A 22,772-nucleotide genomic window follows, 5' to 3' on the forward strand; every position below is an offset into this window, starting at 1 on the left:
ACGGCCGCAGTGCTAGCCAGAAACTATATATACAAGTGAGAAATAACCAAAGCTCTGTGGCTACACGTGGGTAATATTTTTATAAGTTGATCGTGTATTCCCAGCCGGTGACGACCGTTTCGCTCTAGTTGGAGCTCATCGGCGCAGCGCAGGGAAGCGGCAAGATCTTTAGTCGGCACGTACAGTGTGTTTTGTCAAGACATTAGTGTTCGACGGTGACGGCGCCACCTGTAGATCTTGGGTCGGCAGATACTGTGTGTCTCTGAGAGACATCAGTGTTCCACGGTGACGGCGCCACCTATACGGCCGCAGTACAAGCCAGAATCTACATATACAAGTGAAAAATAGCCGAAGATCTGTGGCTGCACGTGAGTAATATGTTTATAAGTTGATCGTGCACTCCCAGCCGCGGACGACCGTTTCGCTCTATAGTTGGAGCTCATCGGCGCGGCGCAGGGAAGCGGCAAGATCTTGGGTCGGCATGTACAGTGTGTTTCGGCGAGACATCAGTGTTCCACAGTGACGGTGCCACCTGTGGAGGCCGCAGTGCAAGCCAAAAAGTACATATAAAAAGTGATAAAAAATTCTAACTGGCGACGAACCCACCGGAGGACTGTGGGACTTTCGGCAATTACCTTCTGGAATCTTTTGCTGCCATTTAGGAAGGCTTTGAACAATTTTTAATTGACATATTGATTTTTTAATTGAACTTTGAAAATTGCCACTTCCCGGCGCCGCGCCGATGAGCTCCAACTAGAGGAAAACGGCCGTCCGCGGCTGGGATTGCAAGATCAATTTATAAACATATATGCAGGGTGTTTCACCTAAAGTGATAAAAAAACTCTAACCGGCGACATACACGCTGGAGGATTGTGGGACTTTCGGCAATTACCTTCAGGAATCTTTTGCCGCCATTTAGGAAAGCTTTGAAAAATTTTTAATTGAGAGAAATTTATGTTTAATCGTACTTTGAACATTGACAAGCCAACCTCACTTTTTTAGCAGAAATATGAAGTCCTCCACGGATAACCGCAGACCGTACAAGAACGATGCACATTATAGGAACAGAAATAGTCGAAAAAATTTGCAGAAGTGCTGCTTTAGCTCCGCCCACTTTATTGTCGCAAAAAGCGGCGCACGAAATGTGCGGCTAGAGGAGGAAGTGTCCCCGTCTTCATTTGTTTTGCTTTCTTTATGATAAGACGGTCGTCACCAGCATCAAGGTCAAAGCGGGGGAAAGAACGGTAAAACAAGAGGCGGGAACACTTCCTCTTCTCGCCACGTCTTCCGCGCGCGCTCTTTTGCGGCAATCAAGCAGGCGGGGCTAAAGCAACACCTTTACTAATTTTTTTCGACTATATGTGTTGCTATACTGAGCATAGTTTTTGTTGGATCTGCGGTCATCCATGGAGGACTTCATATTTCTGCACAACACGCGAGGTTCACTCGGCAATTTTCGATTGAAAAAATTAATTTATAAATATATTAAATATAAATAATAAATAAATATAAATAATAAATTAAAAATTAATTGTCCAAAGCCTTCCTAAATGACGGCAAAAGTTTCCAGAATGTAATTGCCGAAAGTCCGACAATCCTCCGGCAAGTAGTGCGCCAGTTAGAATTTTTTACCACTTTAGGTGAAACACCCTGTATATATAAATCAGGATAACTGGTCATCTGGGCAGGCAGGAAATAGCAAGCGTGGACGTTGAATGTCCCATAATATAGGGTGTTTATTTTTAGGCTTTACAGAATTTTTAGTAAAAAAAGCAATGAGAGCAGGACAGTTGTCGTTTTTGCAGTTGAGTTATACGGCCGCGCGGACATCCTCTCGAAGAAACTATGTAAGTACAAGATGATTAATTAACTAAAATTCATTAATTAACGTTTTAATTATGGGATTTCGTGCTAAAGCGAGATAGCAGAATCAGAGACTATCCTCGTTGAAAGCCATTCCACGCCTAACAAATCCTGAAACACGCACGTGCGTTAAAATACCCATCCCCGAATTTTGATATGGAAATGAGGCGAAACCGAAACCGCGGCGACCGGGAACGCATGGAGCACAGCGCTCATTCCACGTCACAGGGCCACGTGATTTGGAGCGGTGGAGATGATTGGAGTAGGTGCTGATCTGCTGGCCAGATAAACCGCTTTCCGGTCCAGATAAGCCTCCATGGGCGGTGATGATGCGCTCCTGAGGTGCACTTTTTCGGTTTCGGCTCATTTGCATACCGAAACTCAACGAGGGGTATTTCACGGCACGCTCTCGTTTCTGGAGTTGTACACGATAGAATGGCTTTCAACGAGGATTGTCTCCGGTTCCGCTATTTCGCTTTTGACCAAAATTTCCGAATTTAAAAGTTAATTAACGAATTGTAGGTAATTAGTCATTTTGTAATTAGACACTCTCTTCCAGAGGGTATCCGCCTGGCCGCACATTTGTGCCGCTCTCACAGCTTTTTAGCAAAAATTCTGTAAAGGATAAAAAACACCCTGTATATCTGGAAAGCTGTGTTTTCCAGTTCCTTTTTTAAAACCCATTCCGCCATACTGCCATATTTGCTATGGACAGATGTGCGCCGACATCACTTTTTCCCATCTTTTTTCGGCACCGGCGACGTGCTCACCACAGCCCACGATTGCCATAGCCGCGCTCTTCGAATAGCTTTTTTTAGCGAAATGCCTATGGCCTCACGATGACTTTGGTTCCTTTCCTTGGCTGGAATACACATCAAGCAAAAAATCAAAGTCTGGGAATAAGAAAGACGCACTCGAGCACCACCTCTTGACTCTCGTCTTTTTTGTTCCCGATTTTTCCTTTCTACTTGTGGATCCTTGGCCATTGGAGGTCACCAGTTCTCGACACCAGCACGTCTGTTCAAAGGCGGCAAGCTTGCATCACTATCGCCTGTTCGTAGACCTGGCTATATTGGAGGAAAATGACAAATGACAAACCAAAAACCAAATGACAGTTGGTTTGAATACGGGTTGTATTTGAAAGCATTGAGAAGGTACTAAATCTCTTCGGTAGAATAACTGTTGTCTGCTTTGATTAAAAGTTGATTTCACATGAGCAAGTAGTACTGTGTCCCCCTGTAGGTCTTAAAGGGGTTGCGACACTTCCTTTCAAGTTATTCCGGATCAATGTAAAATGCAATTATTTGCATCAATGTGAACCTGCATTCCAAGTTTTACAGCAAAGAGGGTCATAGACGCGTAGAAAATCGGCACCGCGAATATCGAAACTCTGCAGCTCTGACGTCACGGCAGGCGTCTCCGCCAATGAGGAAGCACGACAGAGGTCACGTGCTTATGACTACCAATGGGAATGGTCGCAGCTCTGATGTCATAACTTGAGGAGTACGTCTGTTCAAGGGTTTATATCTCCCCAGGTACGACAAGTAGAAAAATAATTTTTTCCCTCAACACCCCAAATACCTACGTAACATAGTCCGACGACGCGAAGTCAGGCGAATATGGCTAATGTGGAAGGCAATCAAATCGAAGATCACGGATGGTTGAAGTAGTCATACGTGACGTTTGTGACCGGACGTCATCATGTTGGAACAGTACACTATTGCGAGCTGTCCACGACGTTTGTTGTGATGGCGGACTTCAAATATGCTGCCAGGAGATCATAATATGTTTCGTTGTTTACTGGCATTCAATGTTCAACAGTTGTATTCTGATTATCCCCCTGTCCCCCACTCCTTCCTGCTATCCTCTCTCCGTCTGTCCACATCTGTACGCCGCTCATAGCCACAGTTGCTTCGCGGCGCTAACACGCAATAAAAAAAAGTACCTTGATTATCCCCAAAACAAAGGATTTGACAGCTTCGGCCGCTACAGCAGTGCGCGAGCCACCAGGTCGTGGCGAGTCCAACGCATTTGTGTTGCCATCTCCGAAATTAAGCGTGCATCCAGCCGTCCGCACACTTGCTGCGGTGATATGCAGGCACTACCATACTGTGCCTTCATGCGACGGTGGATGTCAATGGGATTCACACCTTCGCTCATAAGGAAGCGGATGACTGACCATTACTCCTCGCTGGTGCAAACCTGAATCGGGGCACCCGTTTGTAATCAGTTGCCGCGTGCTTGCACGTGCCATGTGGAAATCGCAGAACGCAACATACAGAGTGTAGAAGACCAATACTACCAGCACTACCACCCACAGCAAGAACATTAAGTATGAGATAGAGTTCGAAATTTTAGTTAGAGTTTTAAGGTTATTTATTGAACCACACTCGTATGATAGCTTGGTACAGCTTCAAGAAAGCCGTAATGCTGGTTTGAATGTCATTTGTGCCCGAGCATGTCCAGAAAGTTTTCCTCGTAATAGTGAATTGAACCTTCTGTGTGGCGATTTGATACGAGTGTTACACCTAGGTTAGGTGTAGTGATAGGTTTGGAATCAGCGTCGGCTTTATTGATGGAAATGACTAGGGCTCGTAAAACTATCAGCTTTAATTAAACGAACGAAACGACATTACTAGTCGGGCTATCCCACGAGGCTCATCTGCGACAACGACATCTGACACCACGTATTTGCAAGAAACGGCGGAAATATCGCAACTGGAACTCGTACAGTCTAAGCGGTAGAAATAAATAGATAAAATCACGCGGGGATCCAACGACGCTTTGCGAGTTGACTGCATAACCTGTCCACGCATCGCCAGATATGAACTACATATTGAACACGTGGTGTTGAAACGGCGACCACACCAGCACAACTCATACCAAGCCAGGCTCATATATAGGGAAAGATCATTGATGATCCAGAAAAAGTTTCAGTTATAGTCGAGAGCGACGGAATCCTACTTCCTGACCAATATCTATTCGTGGTATACAGAAGGAAGGAGTACTTCAGTACAGGATTCTGGTAGCAATTTGGAAGAAGCAAAGACAATTAATTTTACGGCATAGTGGTAGTAGCGGTATGTAAAGATTAGATATCAGTGATGTGACTCTCGCGGAGCGGCTATAATTTCGGAGGATAAAACGTACAGCCCTATTCTGTACACATTCTATGACATGAATGATTGCTAATAAGGGTCCATTGCAGTTTTGATCTGACGACGGTTTGAATAATGTTATTTATGTAAAGGGGCAAGGGAAGGAATTGCGTGTCATGTAGCCTAAGGTTCGGCTGGCGTTCGCAATGTAGGTAAGGTGGGACAAGATGAAACACGGGGCAAGACGCGACATTTTTTACTCGACGCCGCCTGTCTCAGAGACGCGTTGCTCCACGTGTTTGAAACTTTACTCATAGGTGGCTCTGCATGTCCGCTTTATTGCACGTGAGAATTGTGGGATTGGTGTTTGCGTTGAAGAGAGAGAGAGAAAAAAAAAACAGTTACTTCTGTCTGGAATGTAAAGACCCGCAAAAAAGGCGCGATTTTCTGTAGTCCTTTTTCTTGTCATCTATGCAGCAGCATTTCGCAGGCTTATTCTGTCAACGTAAGTCCACATCCTACTCCTTTATTTATTCATCTAGATATATGCAAAATATGGGTACTCTTGGTGTTGGATAGAAAAAATAATGCATCCGGTGATATGCACGGGGCAAGACGAGACAATTTAATGTCATTTAGAAACTGATAAGTCAACTATTAGGTGGCTTTATACTTGTTCCTCACACATTTCGTTTTTGCATATTGGTATTGCCTAGGATTTTCCAGAAAAATTTCTTGTTTCCTAGGATATTTACAGCAAAGCAAACGCGCACGCAAAAGCGAGCGATCAGCGACACATCAGACTGGCGGTGCCTTGTTCGCAAAGAACGGTGGAGCAAGTACCGGGTCCTGTGTGCTTTTATTGTACATCATGTGAGCGGTGGGCTCAAGGGGTTGCGTAGGGGCCTACGAGCTTTACTTTGTCTGCTTGGATTGCAAAAACTAATTTCAGACTTCAGCTTTATTTGACAGTATGGTACAAGAGGTTTCCAATTTACATATAGCGGTCCCGTAGTTAAAATTTATATAGTTCATTATCACGGCGTGTCTCATCTTGCCCCACGCGATGTCGCGTCTTGCCCCGAGGGTTGGGGCACGATGAGGCCATCTGCGTTTTTGAATTTCTTGTTCCGTGCTTGTTTTAGACCGGCTGCGTCCGTTCTGTATTTACAGGCCCTTTCAACACCGTCTCGGCTCCACCTCGTCTTCCCTCTGCCCCACTTGTGGAGTGCACGGCGACCTCTGCCACGTCATCCTGGCTTGTGGGCAATATCACCACGAGCGTGCACTAATGGGAGTATCTATGCAACGTATTGACAAGCGTCCGTTCAACCTCGCGAAGATCCCCGGACCGTGGACGAACGCTGCCCACCAGATGCAAGGCCGTCTTCTTGCGGAGTACTTGTGCTCCACCGGTCTGGTGACGGCTGTCTGAAAGCCCCCCCCCCCCCCCCTCATCATCATCCCCTCATCCTTTCCCAACGCGCAATAGGGCAGTGTACCGCCTCAGCGGCGGTGAATCGCCCACCTCATCATCATCCAGTGTATGTGTGTGTGTGTATTTACAGGTCAGAAGCTCTAGACCCCTGAGAATGTGCCTATGGCTTGTTTTTTTTTTACACATGAAAAACAAAAATTTTATATTCAATTGCAAATTTCTGTCTCATCTTCTGTCTCATCGTCCCTCTACTTGTTACTCTACTGAATGTATGTTCGCCACGACAAGTTAGATAATGATTAGACGAGTGAACCCTCGATTAATGTATTCCTACCCATGTGTAGTCTGCACCTGTATCGTGATTCGTGAAGCATTATTGTCTCACGTGTGTTTATTGCGTATTTTATGGTAGTTCAGCTGTGTTTCTGTCATAATAAAGTAATTATTCATGAATAATTCATAATAATTTCATCATAATTCATTCATAATTCATAATAATAAATCTGCTCCTCGAGGCACGCTTTTTGAGTTCGTGTTCGTGGCTAGCTGCCGACAGAGAATAAATCAGTTCGACCCTGACCTGGGTAGTCGAACCTGGGTAGTCGTGGCGTGCTCCTCATTTTTGGTGACCCGGAATCTAACACCTACTCTTCTTCATGGATCCTTCCGGCGGCCCAAATCTTGTTCCGCCCGTCGAACATGCAGTCGCCGCTCAAGAAATGGGCCAGCCCCATTTTGGCCACGTCGCTGTTCGTCTGCCGCCATTTTGGCTTCGCCACCCCAGCATCTCGTTTCAGCAAGTCGAAGCTCAGTTCTTCCTCGCCGGAATAACATCTCAACTCACCCGGTACCGGCCCATCGTCGCTTCCTTGCCCCCAGAAATTGCGATGGACCGTCGCCGCTATCATTTCCACTTCCCCGGCGACCAACCCTTACGACGCCTTGAGAACTGCTGTTCTCCAGCGCACCATGTTGTCAGAACGGAAGCGGCTTCAACAGCTATTAAGCTCAGAGGGGCTCGGCGACTGCCGCTCTTCCCAGTAACTTCGCTCCATGCAAGCCCTCCTCGCTGACCGAGCTGCCACCTTTGTTCCAAGAGCTTTTTCGGCAAGGGCTTCCACCCACTGTGCAAATGGTTTGTGGCGAAGACGAGGACAGCTGATGCTGTCCGCGCGAGCAATAAATTATGAGCTCAGTTCTTCGCTGATGCTTCACCAAACCGGACAGGCTCTGTGTCTCTAAAGTGGTGACCCGAACGATTCGAACTGCAACATGGAAGGTTCACCTACCGCGGCCCGCGTTGGGCATTTCGCTATCCGCTTGCCACCATTTATTCGGTCCCGACCCGACTTATGGTTTCAACAGGCGGAATCGCAATTCGCCTTAGGCGGCATCGCTACCCAATCGACTAGGTACCATCACATCTTGTCTGTCCTTTCCTCTTCTCAAATGAGCCTTTGGGGGACCGCAAACCTTCACAGCTCGTCAGATACATGAAACAAATCCTTGGAACCGCTCCTTTTGACGACAAGCTCTTTCGTGAGCTGTTCCTCTCAAAACTTCCTCATGCAGTCCAGCTGGCACTGTCTGTTACGGAAGAGACCGATATTGTGTCATTAGCTACCAGAGCGGATAAGGCAATGAAGCTGTTCTCCGACTCGTGCAACCCGTATGCGCTGTCAGCGCTTGAAGGCACACATGACTTTTCACCTTCACCAAGCGCTCCTTCCCAGCACCAGTCACAGCAAGCATCCTCTGTGTCGGCAGCGGAAAGCTCTGACCTGGCCTCGCTACGGGAAGAAGTGCGCCGCATCGCAGACATACTCGAGCGATCCGGACCCCGCGACCGCACTTCCTCAGGCCCGGACCGTTCTACTCAACGTCGCCGTGCCGCACGTTCCCCGACTCCTCCCACTTCGCCGCCAACGCGCCGACGCCACCTTTGTTGGTCCCCCCGCCGTTTCGGTCACACAGAGCTCGGCGATGCGAATCTCCGTGTGCATGGCAGGGAAACTACGCCGGGGGTTACTAGCGGCGACCGGAAGCCCCCACCACATACGGCAAGGTCGCCTTTTCTTCATCAAGAATCGGTGCGGCAAGCACAATTTCCTTGTCGACACCGGAGCGGAGGTCAGCGTCCTTCCGGCCTCACCATCCGACAGAAGCAGAACGCCCATAATATATCTCACAGCAGTAAACGGCTCCAGAATTCCAGTTTACTACCGTCGTGCATTGTCTCTCGACTTCGGATTACGCAGGACATTTCACTGGGTGTTTCTCGTTGCTGACACTCGGCACTGTATCCTAGGCAGCGATTTCCTAGGGCGCTACCAAATTTGGTTGATGTCGCTGGGCAAAGGCTGGTGGACCACCTTAACTCGCGTCACGGTCAACGGCGTAAGCACGCGGGCTACATCTGTCGGCCTCGCGATCACTCTTCCGCAGAACAATGTTTTTGCCGATCTTTTACGACAGTTTCCATCCTTGACGGCCCCGTGTCACTGGACGAAGCCCGTCAAGCACCCTGTCGCCCACCACATCGTAACAAGTGGCCAACCAGTATTCGCAAAAGCTCGTCGCCTAAGCCCCGAAAAACTTGTTATTGCGCGACAAGAGTTCGACCACATGCTCGCTGTCGGCATCATTCGTCCATCATCTAGTAGCTGGTCTTCGCCCCTTCACATGGTTCCCAAAAAGACCGGTGACTGGCGGCCCTGTGGAGACTATCGCGCGTTAAATTTGGCTACGGTTCCGGACCGCTGCCCCTTGCCCAACATCTCTGATTTCACCACGGGTCTTTCAGGTGCAACGATGTTTTCGAAGATAGATTTAATGAAAGCTTACCATCAGATACCAATGGCCGAGGAAGACATTCTCAAACCCGCAATAGTCACCCCCTTCGGCCTCTTTGAGTTTCTCCGAATGCCGTTCGGCCTCCAGAATGCTGCCCAATCTTTTCAGCGGTTCATTGACAATATCACTCGCGGGCTACTTTTCGTATTCGCCTACCTCGACGACTTGCTAGTGGCCAGTGCTTCACCCGAAGAACACCTTCAACATTTACGAACTTAATTTGGACGCCTGGCCGACCATGGGCTGCTGATCAATGCCAACAAATGCGAGTTCGGAGTTCCGGCCTTGGAGTTCTTAGGACACAGAGTAAACGCTCGAGGAATTTCTCCTCTTACCAACCAAGTCGAGAAAATCCAGAACTTTCTTCTGCCGTCGTCCATCACCCAGCTCCGCCGTTTCTTGGGAATGATCAATTTTTATAGGCGTTTTATTCCACGCTGCGCGGTAATACTACGACCTCTTGAGGCGTTCCTGAGGCAGACCAGGTCGGGAGCCACGACGCTTTCCTGGTCCTCCGATACCTTACAAGCCTTTCAGGAAGCCAGACAAGCACTGGCGTCGGCAACGACCTTGATCTACCCCGTCATGGACGCACCTACGTCTCTAATGGTGGATGCCTCTAACCACGCCATCGGCGCAGTCTTGCAGCAACGCGTTGAGGGCCAGTGGCAACCTGTCGCGTTCTTCTCGAAAAAGTTCTCCCCCACAGAAGAGCGCTACAGCACGTTGGGACGTGAGCTCCTCGCTGCCTTCACGGCCGTCAATCATTTTCGATACTACCTCGAGGACAGGTCATTCACCATCTTCACAGATCAGAAGCCCTTGGTTTTCGCCTATCGTTCAGGTAGCTCTCGGCGTTCCTCCAGGGAAGTACGGCATCTCGCGTACCTAGCGGAATTCAATGCCGAGATCAAACACGTAAAAGGCAGCGACAATGTTCCAGCTGACACGTTAAGTCGCATATCGAATTTGGAACACACCCCCATAAACCTCGCCGAAGTTGTTCATCATCAACAATCTGATTCCGAGTTGCAACACCTACTATCCAGCCATTCCTTCCGGGCCATTCGTGAGATCTGTTTTCCGGGAATAGACACACCTGTTTACTGTGACACATCCACAGGCTCGGAGCGACCCTTCTTTCCGAAGGCTTTCCGGCGACCCATCTTCGCCGCGCTTCATCAACTCGCTCATCCAGGAGTCAGGGCAACTCAGCGTTTGATTACGGCTCGTTACTTCTGGCCTTCCATGAATACTGACATTCGTAACTGGACCCGATCTTGCCTCTCCTGTCAACGTGCAAAAGTCCACCGCCACACCATTTCTCCGCTCTCCCAGTTTCCCTTGCCGAGCGCTCGGTTCACGCAGACGAGGACAGCGACGAGGACAGAAGACGAGGACAGCTAATGCTGTCCGCGCGAGCAATAAATCATGAGCTCAGTTCTTCGCTGATGCTTCACCAAACCGGACAGGCTCTCTGTCTCTAAAGGTTCCTTCCACAGGCTCAGCCCTGCTTCTGGCTCAGCTTGCGCAGCATGCAGATAAGGTTATAGAAGTGGCTACCCCTACTATCGCTGCTGTTTGTGAAAGATCCCGAACTCTCTGAAGCGCTACCCTCCAGTCATGTCCACCTCCTTCCACGGTGTGCTCTCCCCTCAGCGACGAACTCGTGGCCATGCGAGCTGAGATTCAACGCCTCTCGGATACTGTTGCAGCTCTGAGCATTGCTGATCCACATCGGCGCTCCCCAAGGCGATTCACTAGTCCATCTCACCGATCTTGTCGCTGCCCCCGAAGATTTCTCCGTCGGCGCTCACCTTCTGTTGACGCTGACAACCCGCCACCTTGCTGGTACCACGAGCGCTTCGGCGAAGCCGCCTTGAGATGCACCCATGGAGGAAGGAAAGAAAGGAGGACCCCTATTGTTCTGAGAAGTGAAGCCGCGATTGGGGGCCACTCCAGTGACATCACCGCTCGCCTTCCGGTTTCGGTCACATACTCGTACATCTCTATGGGAGCCCCCAACGATTAGTTTCGGAATACGTGAAGAGGTGTGGTGGTAACGCGCCGAAATGGCCCCCAAGCGGCTTCATTGGGCTATTGTGGTAACGTGACCCTCGCGTGGCTCCAAAGAAGCTACAGCTCACTTCCTATTCTCACGTCACTTGCCCCACGCTTCTCTCTTCTGTCGACGAGCCGTTGGGTCGCCTCCTTTTTTCCTTTCCTTCATGGATGCACCAGACTTTGCGGCTGGTCGGGAAACTCTCCCGGGAACCGTTGCCGGCGACAACCGGCGGCCGCTTGTTTTTCGTCACTGACCGCGCCACCAAGACCCGTTTTCTTGTTGACACTCGCGCTGCTCTCAGCGTGCTACCAGCATTTTCTCGCGACCGTCTTAATCCGACGTTGTTCCACGTCATGGCACTCAACAATACCGCCATCCCTGTCTACCGGGAGAAGCTTCTCAATTTAAACCTTTGCCTGCGCAGGATTTTCACTTGATTTTCGTAATTGCCGCAGTCAGCCAACCCATCCTTGGAGCAGACTTTCTGCATCACTTTGCCCTTTGTGTTGTCGTGCAAACTCGTCTCACCATCCACCGTTTCTACATCAATTGTTGGCTTCAGCGGAACGTCTTCACCCGCCTTACCGCCATCCTACGCCCAACGCCGAACTCCCCCGACAGCACCCGTCATTGACCCAACCCCCGATTGGACAAAACCCGTCAAGCATGATGTCGTCCACTACATCCAGAAGACTGGCCCTGCAGTTTTAGCCAGGCCGCGACCTTCTATCGCCGGAGAAGCTGAAAATTGCGAAAGCGGAATTCGAGCATATGTTGGACATCGGGATCGCTCGACCCTCCTTCGCTAGTTGGTCATCGGCGCTACATAAGGTCCCTAAGTAGACCGGGGATTGGAGACCTTGCGGCGACTATCGCGCTCTCAACCTTATTACGATCCCGGGCCGTTACCCTCTACCTAGTCTTCAAGACTTCACCGCCAACCTCTACGGCATGAAAGTGTTCTCGAAGACCGATTTGATTAAGGCATACCTCCAGATTCCTGTTGATGCAAGTCAAAAACCGCCATTACCACCCCATTTGGCCTTTTTGAGTTTTTGCGCATGCCATTCGGTCTTCGAAAAGCCGCCCAGGTGTTCCAGAATTTCATCGACACTGTCACCCGCGGGCTTGCTTTCGTCTTTGCGTACATTGACGACATTCTGGTTGCGAGCGCTTCAGGGGCTTTTTGCTCGCCTCTCTGAACACGTGGTCGTCAATGTTGCCAAATGCAAGTTCGGGGTTCCCTCTTTGGAATTCCTCGGCCATATTGTATCCGCTTAAGGCATTGCCCCGGTCCAGCAGAAAGTCGATGCCATCGTGAACTTTCCGCAGCCGCAAACTCTGCGCCAACTACGCCATTTCCTGGGCCTGGTGAACGTTTACTGGCGTTTCCTATCCACTGTGCCTATACCTTACGTCTCCTCGAAGCTCTCTTGCGTCAGAACAAAGCATCGTCTGCCACACTAAGTTGGACGAGCGGTGCATTCGAAGCTTTCACTTCCATCAAGCCGCTACTCGCTTCGACCACACTTCTCGCCCACCCAAGTCCTGGCGCGCCAACTGCCCTCATGGTAGATACATCTGGCACTGCTGTTGGCAGAGTTTTCCACAAAGAGCTTCGTGAAGGCTGGCGCCCGGTCGTTTTCTTTTCTAAGGCAAGTCCGCTGAGACGCGCGGTACAGCACGTTCGGCAAGGAACGTCTGGCGGCATACCTCGCTGTGAAGCATTTCCGACACTTCCTTCAAGGCCGTGAGTTCACCATCCTCAGGATTCACAAGCCGCTCAACTACGCCTTCACGTCCGAAAGGTCTCGTTATTCTCCACGTGAGATTAGGCAATCGGCCTTCTTGGCCCAAATTCACCACCCGCATTGAACATGCCTCCGGTGCCAAGAACTGCCCCGCTGATGCCTTCAGCCGCATATCAGCCCTCGCGCCTCTATCGCCAGATGCCATCGCCCATGCCCAGCATGATAACCAGGAACTTAAAGCTTTGCGGCGCTCTAACTCCTCATCTCTCCAGCTTGAGGACGTTTTTCTACCAGGCTTCGACATGTCGCTCTGCTGCGACACTGCCACCACCCCACCGAGGCCGTACGTTCTCCTACAGTTCAACCACCCCGTTTTCGACTCTCTTCACAATGTCTGATCCTCGAGTCCGGGCCACCCAAAGACTCGTCAGTGCACGTTTCATCTGGTCGAAAATGAACACGGACATTCGTGCCTGGATTTCTGCCTATGCTCAGCATGGCAGCGGTCCAAGGTCACCCGGCACACCTTCACACCCCTTGGCCGTTTTGCCCTGCCTGATATCAGATTCGATCACGTGCACATCGATATTATTGCTCCCTTGCCGCCCTCTTCTGGCCATCGGTACCTTTTAACCGCCATCGACCGATTCACGCGTTGACCTGAAGCTGCCCCTATGTGCCACCGCTGCCACCGTTGCATCCACTTTCTTCTCCATGTGGACTGCCCGATTTGGCGTACCGTCCACAGTCACCACCGACCGTGGTCCCCAGTTCGAAGCGCGCCTGCTCGCTGCATATCTCGCACTTCTTGGAACCATTCGCATCCGGACCACATCCTATCCGCTAATGGGTTGGTGGAGCGTTTTCACCGCCAGCTCAAGGCTGCCATCATGACCTACGAGAACCCAACCCAACCCAACCCAGCCTGGGCTACCGTTCTGCCCGTTGTCCTGCTCGGTATACGTGCCGCGCTAAGCCTGACATCGCTTGCAGTCCTGCTGAGTTGGTGTACGGCACAACTCTGATTCTCCCAGCAGATTTCTTTGAACCGTCCACCCCTCCCGCCACCGACCACAGAATTTCCTGCACGACCTCCATCACACATTCGCTGAGCTACCGCCTACTCCAACATGGGCTAGCTCCTCCCGAATGCCCTACATCCCGCAGCAACTGGCCACCGCCATGCACGTTTTCCTCCGCCGCGACGCAGTCCGAAAGTCGCTGCCGTAGCCTTATTCTGGCCAACTGAACTGGCCCTCATCCTGTGTTGCGCCGCGGTGACAAGTTTTACGTCATCTCTATCAACGGCAAGGCGACAACGTCAACATTGACAGGCTGAAGCCCGCCTTTACCGAACCCTCGTATCTTGAAGCTGCGTTGCTCTTCACCCCACTTCCAGCGCCACCCCTTCAGCATTCCCAAGACGCACCCGCCGGCGCTGCCAAGTCTGTCATGGGCCGATCGCTCCTCCCGGAGTCTGGCAGAGGGGCTCTGTGGCGCCCAAGCCGTAGGGACGACGAGGATGTCGGGTGCCTCCTCGGGGCACGCTTTTTGAATTCATTTTCGTGACTAGCTGCTGACAGATAATAAATCAGTTCGACCCTGACTCATAAGGTAGTCGTTTCGTGCTCCTCAACGTTTTGTTTCTGTATACCCCAGTCATATAAGTGATTGAAATAAATCTATTAACCGCACAACCCTACTTCTAGCCATGCTTGTAATGCACTGATTCAATCACTGAGTTTGCACTGAGTTTATCAGTGCAAAACGAAAATGAACTTCTCAAGGGTTTATGCTGACAACGGTGCAATCCATCTGCGTCAGACTACTGAGAACATTATGTCGGGGTGTCGTCTAATTCCCCCCCCCCCCCCCCCTCAAGGCTGAAACAGACTCACTCGCGGAAGCACTTGAATTTGGCAGTGACGTCTGCATGGACATCACCAAGAGAGGACTGGAGTACTTATGGCAAAGAAGTAGCAGAGATGCCTCGTACAGTGCTGGACAAAAGTTCACGGAACACGCTCCGGCGCATTCCTCCTCCAGAGTGACAAGCTAGCAGCGAATGGTACCGTATGGACTTGCAAACAAGTCAGTTGGTTACCTAGGCAGATATATGTAAGTCCGTACGGTCGCATTCGCTGCTAGCGTGTCACTGTCGGAAACGAATGCGCGGGAGCTCTTTCAGCATAACCACCACCACCACCGCTGCGTTGTCCGCCCGATACGAAGGGAACGGCCCCGTCGTCATCATCATCATCGTCGTCGTCATCGTCATCAGACCGCACTTTACTCTGCACTGCAAATTGGGGGCCTTGCGGTCACGGTGTGATTTATGCCGGTCCGGTGGGAGTTGTACTACAGGAAGAGATTCAAGATACAAAGAAGACTGAACCAACAGATCACTTACCTCAGATGAACGTACACACTCCCACGCAGAACGAAAAACACTTCGATGTGCACCCAGGGAGTAAAACATTTCAGCGCATACAGCCGCCGTCAGACGTAACTGTAACGCGCGAGCTCGTGACCTGCGCAGACACCAGCGCCGCGGGGCATTGGCGCTGGATTTGAAACAACGGCACGTTGCAGTGCGCATACAGCACAGCCGGTGGTAAGCGTTCGTGCAAAGCACAGACATTGTAAGCGCTCTAACTGCCCAACTGAGCATGCCAAGAAGCTGTCGTGTGGTCGTGTACGTTTTAACCCCGCGGCAGGGGCGTAGCCAGAACTTTTTTTTTTAGGTGGAACATTATGAGGAGGGGGGGGGGGAAGTGCGGAGCTTGCAAAAAAAAAAAAAAAAGTTTGCTCCCACATTTACGAGGCCAAATGGTGATCGCCAGCCGGTGGTGACCACATTTCTTGAGCGCTTCAGTGAGTCAACCTGAGCCACCGTGAAGAAATGTCGCCATACACACAATGCGGCCTACATTTTGGGAGGGGGCTCTAGCCCCCAAGGCCCTCTGCAAGCCCCCCCCCTCCCCCTCGCTACGCACCTGCCTCGCGGCGCAGTCCACGCGCTCGCACGCTACAGATAAGTCTGACGGTGGCTATTTATAGCGGAGAGGACAAACTCAAACAATGTGGTTCCTTGTGATATCAGTACAAGATCAAATCCATTTCAAGCATTGACAATATCGATGGGTTGTCGAGGCAGCCGTTGCATGACGGCTACAGGATCACCATTTCTGACCTTCGCGAAGTTCAGCCACATGCAGAACACAGTACACCACATGCAAAGTGCCGTCGATTTGACGACTACGCAATGCACAGCTGGCACGGCCTCCTCCCGCCGTCAAACTGTATGCATGTGCACCAGAATATGCGCGTCCAAAGGTTGTTTTCTTCTGCACAGTTGTGTAAAATGATAAGACACCTGCCTGAACTTTCGGTACATTGTGCTACTTGGGACGACTACGTGCCTTCTGCGTTACAAAGGAATATTTTCCAAATATGACGGTCACCGGAGATGTAACTTTTCTAAGGGTCAGTTCTCACTTGCGAAGCCCGACGCGGCGTCGTGAGCGGGCGGCGGAAGTAGAGGCGCATTTCCGCCGCCTCGTCAGCGCACGCGATTTTCATGTTCCCACCACAGTGGCATATTCCGTCGTCCAAAGCAGGGAAACATCAGGAGGCGTGGCCTTTCTGTGTCACCTAATTGGTACGCCAGCTGTCGTTCTCAGCAGCTCTCGCGGACGTCGTGAAAGAAGGTCGACATGGCAGTTTTTTTGGCTCGACGTCTCTCCTCTCCCGACTCCGCAAATGCGCGTCTATGTCCGCCGCCCGCTCACGACACCAGCTCCGGTGGCGCAGCGGTAACGCGTGCGCTTGGAGACTGGGAGGTCCGCGGTTCGAATCCGCGGGCCGGCTGTGCCGTCTGGGGTTTTTCCTGGGTTTCCCTCAGATGTGTAATAGGCGTATGCCGGCACAGTTCCCCTGAAGTCGGCCCGTGGACGCAGCTATCCTCCCCCCGAGCGGATTCCGCTCGGTCTTCCACTTCACCCTTTCCTCCTCTCCACCATCTTTCCCTTCCCGAGAAACATGCCGCCTAATCAGGCAGGCAGACCTCTCGGGTTCCTCCCAACGACACTCCTCCCCCCCCCCCCCCCCCCCCCCGCTCACGACGCCGCGCCGGGCGTCGCCAAGTGAGAACTGGCCCTAAAGGTGCTTTTTAAAAGAAACTGTCGCTTTTGGAAGAATTGGTTCCAATGGAATCCTGTTACGGCGAACAATATGTAGTGATTGCTGAATACTGTTCTTCTATTGGGTCCTAGTGGTTGCTCAGGTGAGTAAACGTACCAGGGGCCCTCGATCGTGCAGAAGCCTCGATGTGGTGGTCGCCCCATCGGAGAGGTCACGCCTCGAGTAACTTCGTGTGAGTATGACTTTGTATAAACGTATCTCTATGTAATCAAGAAATAAACACCTCGTGAAAGAATATCCATAGGAGCACGCAGGACTGATCCGAAGGAGCAGCTGTCAATGAAAAATGTAATCGAATGTTTCAACACATTAAATTATAGAGGAAAATTGTAAGCCAATGTGAATTCGAACGTTACGACGTTGGCTGGAAACATCATTAGATCAAGTCGACGTGTGGTAGAGGTTTACCCAGGGATTATCCAGCTTAAGGAATTACCCAGAATCGAGAGTGGCTCGCGCGTTGCGGCGTGGTCACGTTCCGTGCAAATTTATTACGCAAAATATCTTTGTGTATATATAATGTCCATATCTATATATTTATGTACACAATAAGCAGACACCGCTTTCATCATCTGCTAAAAACGAAAAAAAGAAGAGGAAGACAGAGTAAAATAACATTTCACGTTTAATCGAGCATCTTTTACGAATCGAGCACCAATCCACGCAACAAGTCTTTCCTTTAAAAAAACCTATCGCAGGCCATTTTAATTGATCGCCTTCATCAAGGCTGATTCGGGGGTCAAATTCCACTTTTGTGTGCTTTTCCTGCTCGTCGCATTTCAAAATCACGCGACTAGCAAGTAGGTACAAAAATGTAAAATGGCATAAACGAGCACCATTTGCCTTGCGTATGAGAAGGAAAAAAATGCGTTCGCTGGAAATGTTCCACACTATCTATGTTGTGATGAGGATGGAGGAGACATCTCTCCAAAATGCTGGTGAAAATATGTAGTCGCACGCATGAGGAGCCATTTGTCAATCTTGTACACTGTCCGTGTACGCCGTCGGAACCACGTTCAGTATTAGTTGGAGAAACATTGTGACCTTTTCTGAAACGAAATGCAAGTTGTTAGCGGATTACGAGACTAAGAAGAAGAAGAAAAAGGGTGTCACATAAGCTTACTCATGAGGAGGAGCTGTACTTTGTAGTGAACGAAGGGGACATAGAAGAATATTCCAGAGGCGATGAACAGGCACGCGTACACGTACTCCACTTGTGGTTTCTGAATGATAGGAGCAGCTACGAGGTAGATGGAGAGCAAAAGGACGATCCATGGGATTACGATAGGTACCTGTAACGGAGAAGGATTCTGTCTACTATGTGCTCGATGGTCTCATTGTACACGGTGGTGTGCAGGTAAAGTATACCTACGTTTGCGCACGCAAAGCGTAACGTGCTTACCGGACGAACTCCCAGTTGCGCACAATGACGCATTTCTGCGATGAAAAAAAAAAAAAAAAAAGGATACGAAACCGCGGCACACAAATTCTGCCTAGCGAGAAATATAGCCACACAAACTTTGCTAGTGTACATGCATTTCTAATGGTCTACTCTACAGTATACTCATCCGATGTCAACATGAACACTGCGGCCTTAGGAGAGTTGTTTGCAGGCAGGTACCGCTAGGCGCGCTAACGGTGCTGAAACCGAAATGACAAATGAGATCCACGTTTTTCGATGGATCGATTTCACTTGAATATCTGCACCGGTGGCACCCGTAGCTGTAGCTGGATGCAACTGTGAGGACACCGCCATGCCCGATTCGAAATGGCACGGAGAGCCAATTTTGCGTGGCTATATTGTTTGTTACGCAGAGTTTGGTTACCACGTTATTTGTGATGGCTTTTATCGCACAAGTGTAGGAAGCCTCCATGGGTTGCTGCGGCTTCTCCGCTTTGCACATGGAGGCTCCCTACATAAATGCGGTGTCGCGCACCACCGGCGGTTCGTCCGGTAAGTAGGCAACGCGTTCCCAAGCACGCGATTTGCAAGAGCGACAGCGGCAGCGACAATTTTTCCATTCCTCGGCCTCTCGTTGAACGATTTATATGCGAGCTGAACCTGAAGCGACGTTGACAACCAAACCATACGGTTGCGAGAAACCTGTTGTTACTACCGCCTGCGCGGAACAGACTTCCTCCGCGGAACGGAAAAAAATGTCGCTGTCGTCGTCGCTCCGCAAATCGCGTGCTAAGGAACGCGCCTTTACGTGCACAAATGTGGGTATATAGTACTTCTGCCAGGGGTGCCGAACTCATTCGTATCCGCGGACCGCATTGAGCCATGGAGGAACTACGCGGGCGGCATGCCATGGGTTTGGAGTAGCCTGTTTCTGATATAGATGACACAATACAGAACATCAAAAGTATATATTTGCGTTACTTATAGCGCTGCTGAATCACAGGGTCAGCAGTCCTTTTTATTTGCTGTGTACTGAGGAAATTTAACGCCCCTTATTTTTAACTATTGCGCCAACATAGGATGAAACTGATTGTGCAGTTGCTATCTTAGGGACTGCGTTGAGATATTCGTTTGTTAGCTGTAAGTGCAACTTTGACTTATTCAGGTTCATCACAGAACACCTGCTCGCAGACGTGTGTTGACACAGTAGTCTCGCAACGTAAAGCCACGAATTATTATTATTAGACCTACGTTGTCCCGAACATGGACAGGTTTCTCTGCGACAACAAACGTATCTTTGGATACTTTCATCCAACGTAAGAATAAAACGAAGCCGCACCAACTTCAGCGAACTTGTTCTTGTCGGTGCGTCGCACTGCAGGTCGATCTTCTATTTGTAAGTCAGCGGGTGGACATCAGGAACCTTGTCCACAGCTGTGGAAAACGGCGAGCCAAAAAGCTCCGTTTCAGTTGCCTCCTGAACTCGAAGAATCTTTGCTCAAATTCACTCGGGCGATCACCAAACCTGCGACTGTACCGGTCCGCTTCTGGTGGCATTGAAGGCACCAATATTACAAATCGGTCATGTAGGGTTTGCTCGGATTTTTTGTTAGTAATGTACTAGTAATATCAATCAAGTAAAAATCAGACGCAGGGGCCGGTTTAGAGAGTCATCAGCGAAGACGTCAAAAGTAACACAAAGACAGACAGGGAATGTCGTACTTTCAACCTTTAATCGTAGAATTAAAGGTTGATTATGATTAAAAGTTGAAAGTTCCACGTTCCCTGCCTGTCTCCGTGTTACTTTCGTCGTTTTCTCTCTTGTCGTGTACCAACCGGTCCTCGTCTCTTATTTCCAGAGTCATCACCTGTTACAGGTCAATGGTAACAATTTTCTATCACTAACCAACGCAAGATAAACTGCACGAGTACAGAGCCCAATCATAACGCCACGACCGTTCATGAAGCTCTGGCCGAATATTTTTTATTTTGTTGCTCGGGGGCCGCATGACAACCCCAGGCAGCTTCCCTCACGGGAAAGATTCCATACGTACAATGCGAAACCGGCTATAGGAGTAATGAGAACATTGATGGGGCTTGGTCTTAATAACAAGCTCCGATGAAACGGTCGGAAAGGTTCTTCGTGTGGATTCGTGCATCATTTCACCGTTGAAATTATGGTGAACAGAAGGTCACGGTAGTTGAATCAATGGAATGTCTCCATTGGCATCTCTCGGTAAGATGCAATAGTGTTTCATTTCTAAATTTAATTCTACAAAGAAGAGGTTACAAAAGGAAGCGAGCATGGTCACTCGGTGCTCCTTCAAGCGAAGAGATAAGTGAAACTGGAGCGCCCGCATACAGTGAGCTCCCAGGACAAGCGGTCCCAGCAGACGGCTGGGCATCCAACACGATATGGTACTCTCCAGGATTTTCTCTGCGGTACGAGCGAAAACTCACACGTAGAGCTGAGGCGATAGATGGCGCTCGGGGCACCGTATATTGGAGCTGTCTATGCGCGGCGCAGCATCAGCATGCGGAACATCGGCGCGAACCCACTGGCGGGCTCATCACTGGCGCGGCGCAGTATCAGACCAGAACCAGAGGGTTCAGGAGTGGCTGGTAGAGTATAACATGCGCGCTGCTTCGTCGTCGTCGTCGTCGTCGTCGTCGTCATGCGGCCACCTCAGTAGAAAACCGCATATCAAACTGACTAAATAAATAAGACAATGAATGACATTGCTGGATTGGAAAGGACTGACAGGTTAATAGCGCAACTTCTATCGGATGTTTCGTTTGGAATACTCCGGTACAAAAGTTATCGATTCACAGTTCCGATGGCACCCGATGGTTTCGCTCACTAATGGCTACCTCTGTTGCATTGACACAAAGAGCGTACCTTCGTATATAACCGTAATCTGTGCTTGTCGTGACGCTACGAGTAAAAAAAGAAAATAATAGAGTGGGGCATAGCGGCTTTCTTACTCTACCCTTCCTTACTTACCCGATACGGACGATACAGTTCCTTTTTGGTCCATCGCATAACAATAAGAGCTAGCATCGTGGCACCGTAAAACATCCAGGCTGCAAAGCTGAAGAAGTCGATGAGGCTTCCGATGTCGGCCAGCGACACCATGCATATGGCCAGCATGCTCTGATATAAAATACACGCAAGAATTTGTTACTGCTAAGGATGAACGCAGGCGGCTCACGCGTAAAGCTGCTTGTAATTTTGGGAAGCGCTCGTGGATAAAACTAATGAAATTACTCGCTGAAATGAACATTTATTGTGCGGCTTTTGCAGGAGTGCGCTGTATGGAAGGCTCCCAACATACCTGCATGCCTTGTGGCTGCTGTCCGCTTTTCTACGGCATACTTTGGCCCCCTTCATGAAAAAAAGCGCTGACTGACTCGCCTTATGTGTAATTATACTCCCAATTATTAGCACTATTAAAAAGTAAGCAAATGAAGCCCACGGGGCAACATTTCGAGGTCCCGCTAGAATAGGGAAGAATCCGTATATTCTATAGAGGGTGACAGCCATAGGATGTGCTGCGTACTGAGAGAAGAGCGGTGCTGTTGTTAAAGTTACAGTCACTGTATATTAACTATACAGGGTGCTTTTTACCAGTATTTTTATAAAAAGCCATGACAGCAGCATAGATATCGTTTTTGCAGTTGATGCTTGATTGGTCGCATGACGAACAATAACAAGACGCCGTCGATAAGACATACAAGGGAGAGTATGATGAACGGAACTTCTTTTCCTGCAAACTCGTACAGTAACCCGCCGAAGGGTGGCGCCACTAGACACCCGAAAGAAATGAACGCTGGCACTGGTGCAATGTTTTCTTTCCAATCCAATCCAATCCACTATCCAACGTTGTCAGAATATGGATACGACATAGTTGTACTATGGCGGGCTAGAATGAATTCTAGCCCGCCATAGTTGTACCGACGTGGCTTCATAGCATTGGACCAATGTCGGACAAACGTTGAGGGGTCTACATCAAATTCAGACATATGTCGGCACAGTTCCCTTAGAAGTCGGCCCAGGACGCACATTCCCCCAGGGCGTGAGTCGTGACGTTGCCCACAT

The 22,772-nt window shown here is 49.8% G+C and overlaps 2 protein-coding genes across 3 annotated transcripts in view; one reads left to right on the forward strand and one right to left on the reverse strand.

Annotated features, from left to right (window-relative positions):
• The first annotated feature begins 8,097 nt into the window (after positions 1-8,097).
• Positions 8,098-9,471, forward strand: LOC135381337 (uncharacterized protein K02A2.6-like). The gene has a single exon (XM_064612546.1). The coding sequence runs from the start codon at positions 8,098-8,100 to the stop codon at positions 9,469-9,471; it is 1,374 nt and encodes a 457-aa protein (XP_064468616.1).
• Positions 9,472-17,878: 8,407 nt separating this feature from the next.
• Positions 17,879-22,772, reverse strand: part of LOC135377790 (b(0,+)-type amino acid transporter 1-like) — a 68,387-nt gene continuing 63,493 nt past the window's right edge. The window contains exons 11-13 of one of the 2 annotated variants that reach the window (XM_064610463.1): positions 21,678-21,827; positions 18,395-18,563; positions 17,879-18,320 (exon numbers count right to left, since the gene is read on the reverse strand). In XM_064610463.1, the coding sequence (XP_064466533.1) occupies positions 18,247-18,320; positions 18,395-18,563; positions 21,678-21,827 (393 nt within the window). In that variant the 3' untranslated portion in view covers positions 17,879-18,246. Of the gene's footprint in view, positions 18,321-18,394; positions 18,564-21,677; positions 21,828-22,008; positions 22,059-22,772 lie in introns of those variants that run through there. The other variant, XR_010418195.1, reaches the window with a different exon arrangement.

The sequence above is a fragment of the Ornithodoros turicata genome, chromosome 1 (assembly GCF_037126465.1).
Source record: "Ornithodoros turicata isolate Travis chromosome 1, ASM3712646v1, whole genome shotgun sequence".
NCBI lineage: Eukaryota > Metazoa > Arthropoda > Arachnida > Ixodida > Argasidae > Ornithodoros > Ornithodoros turicata.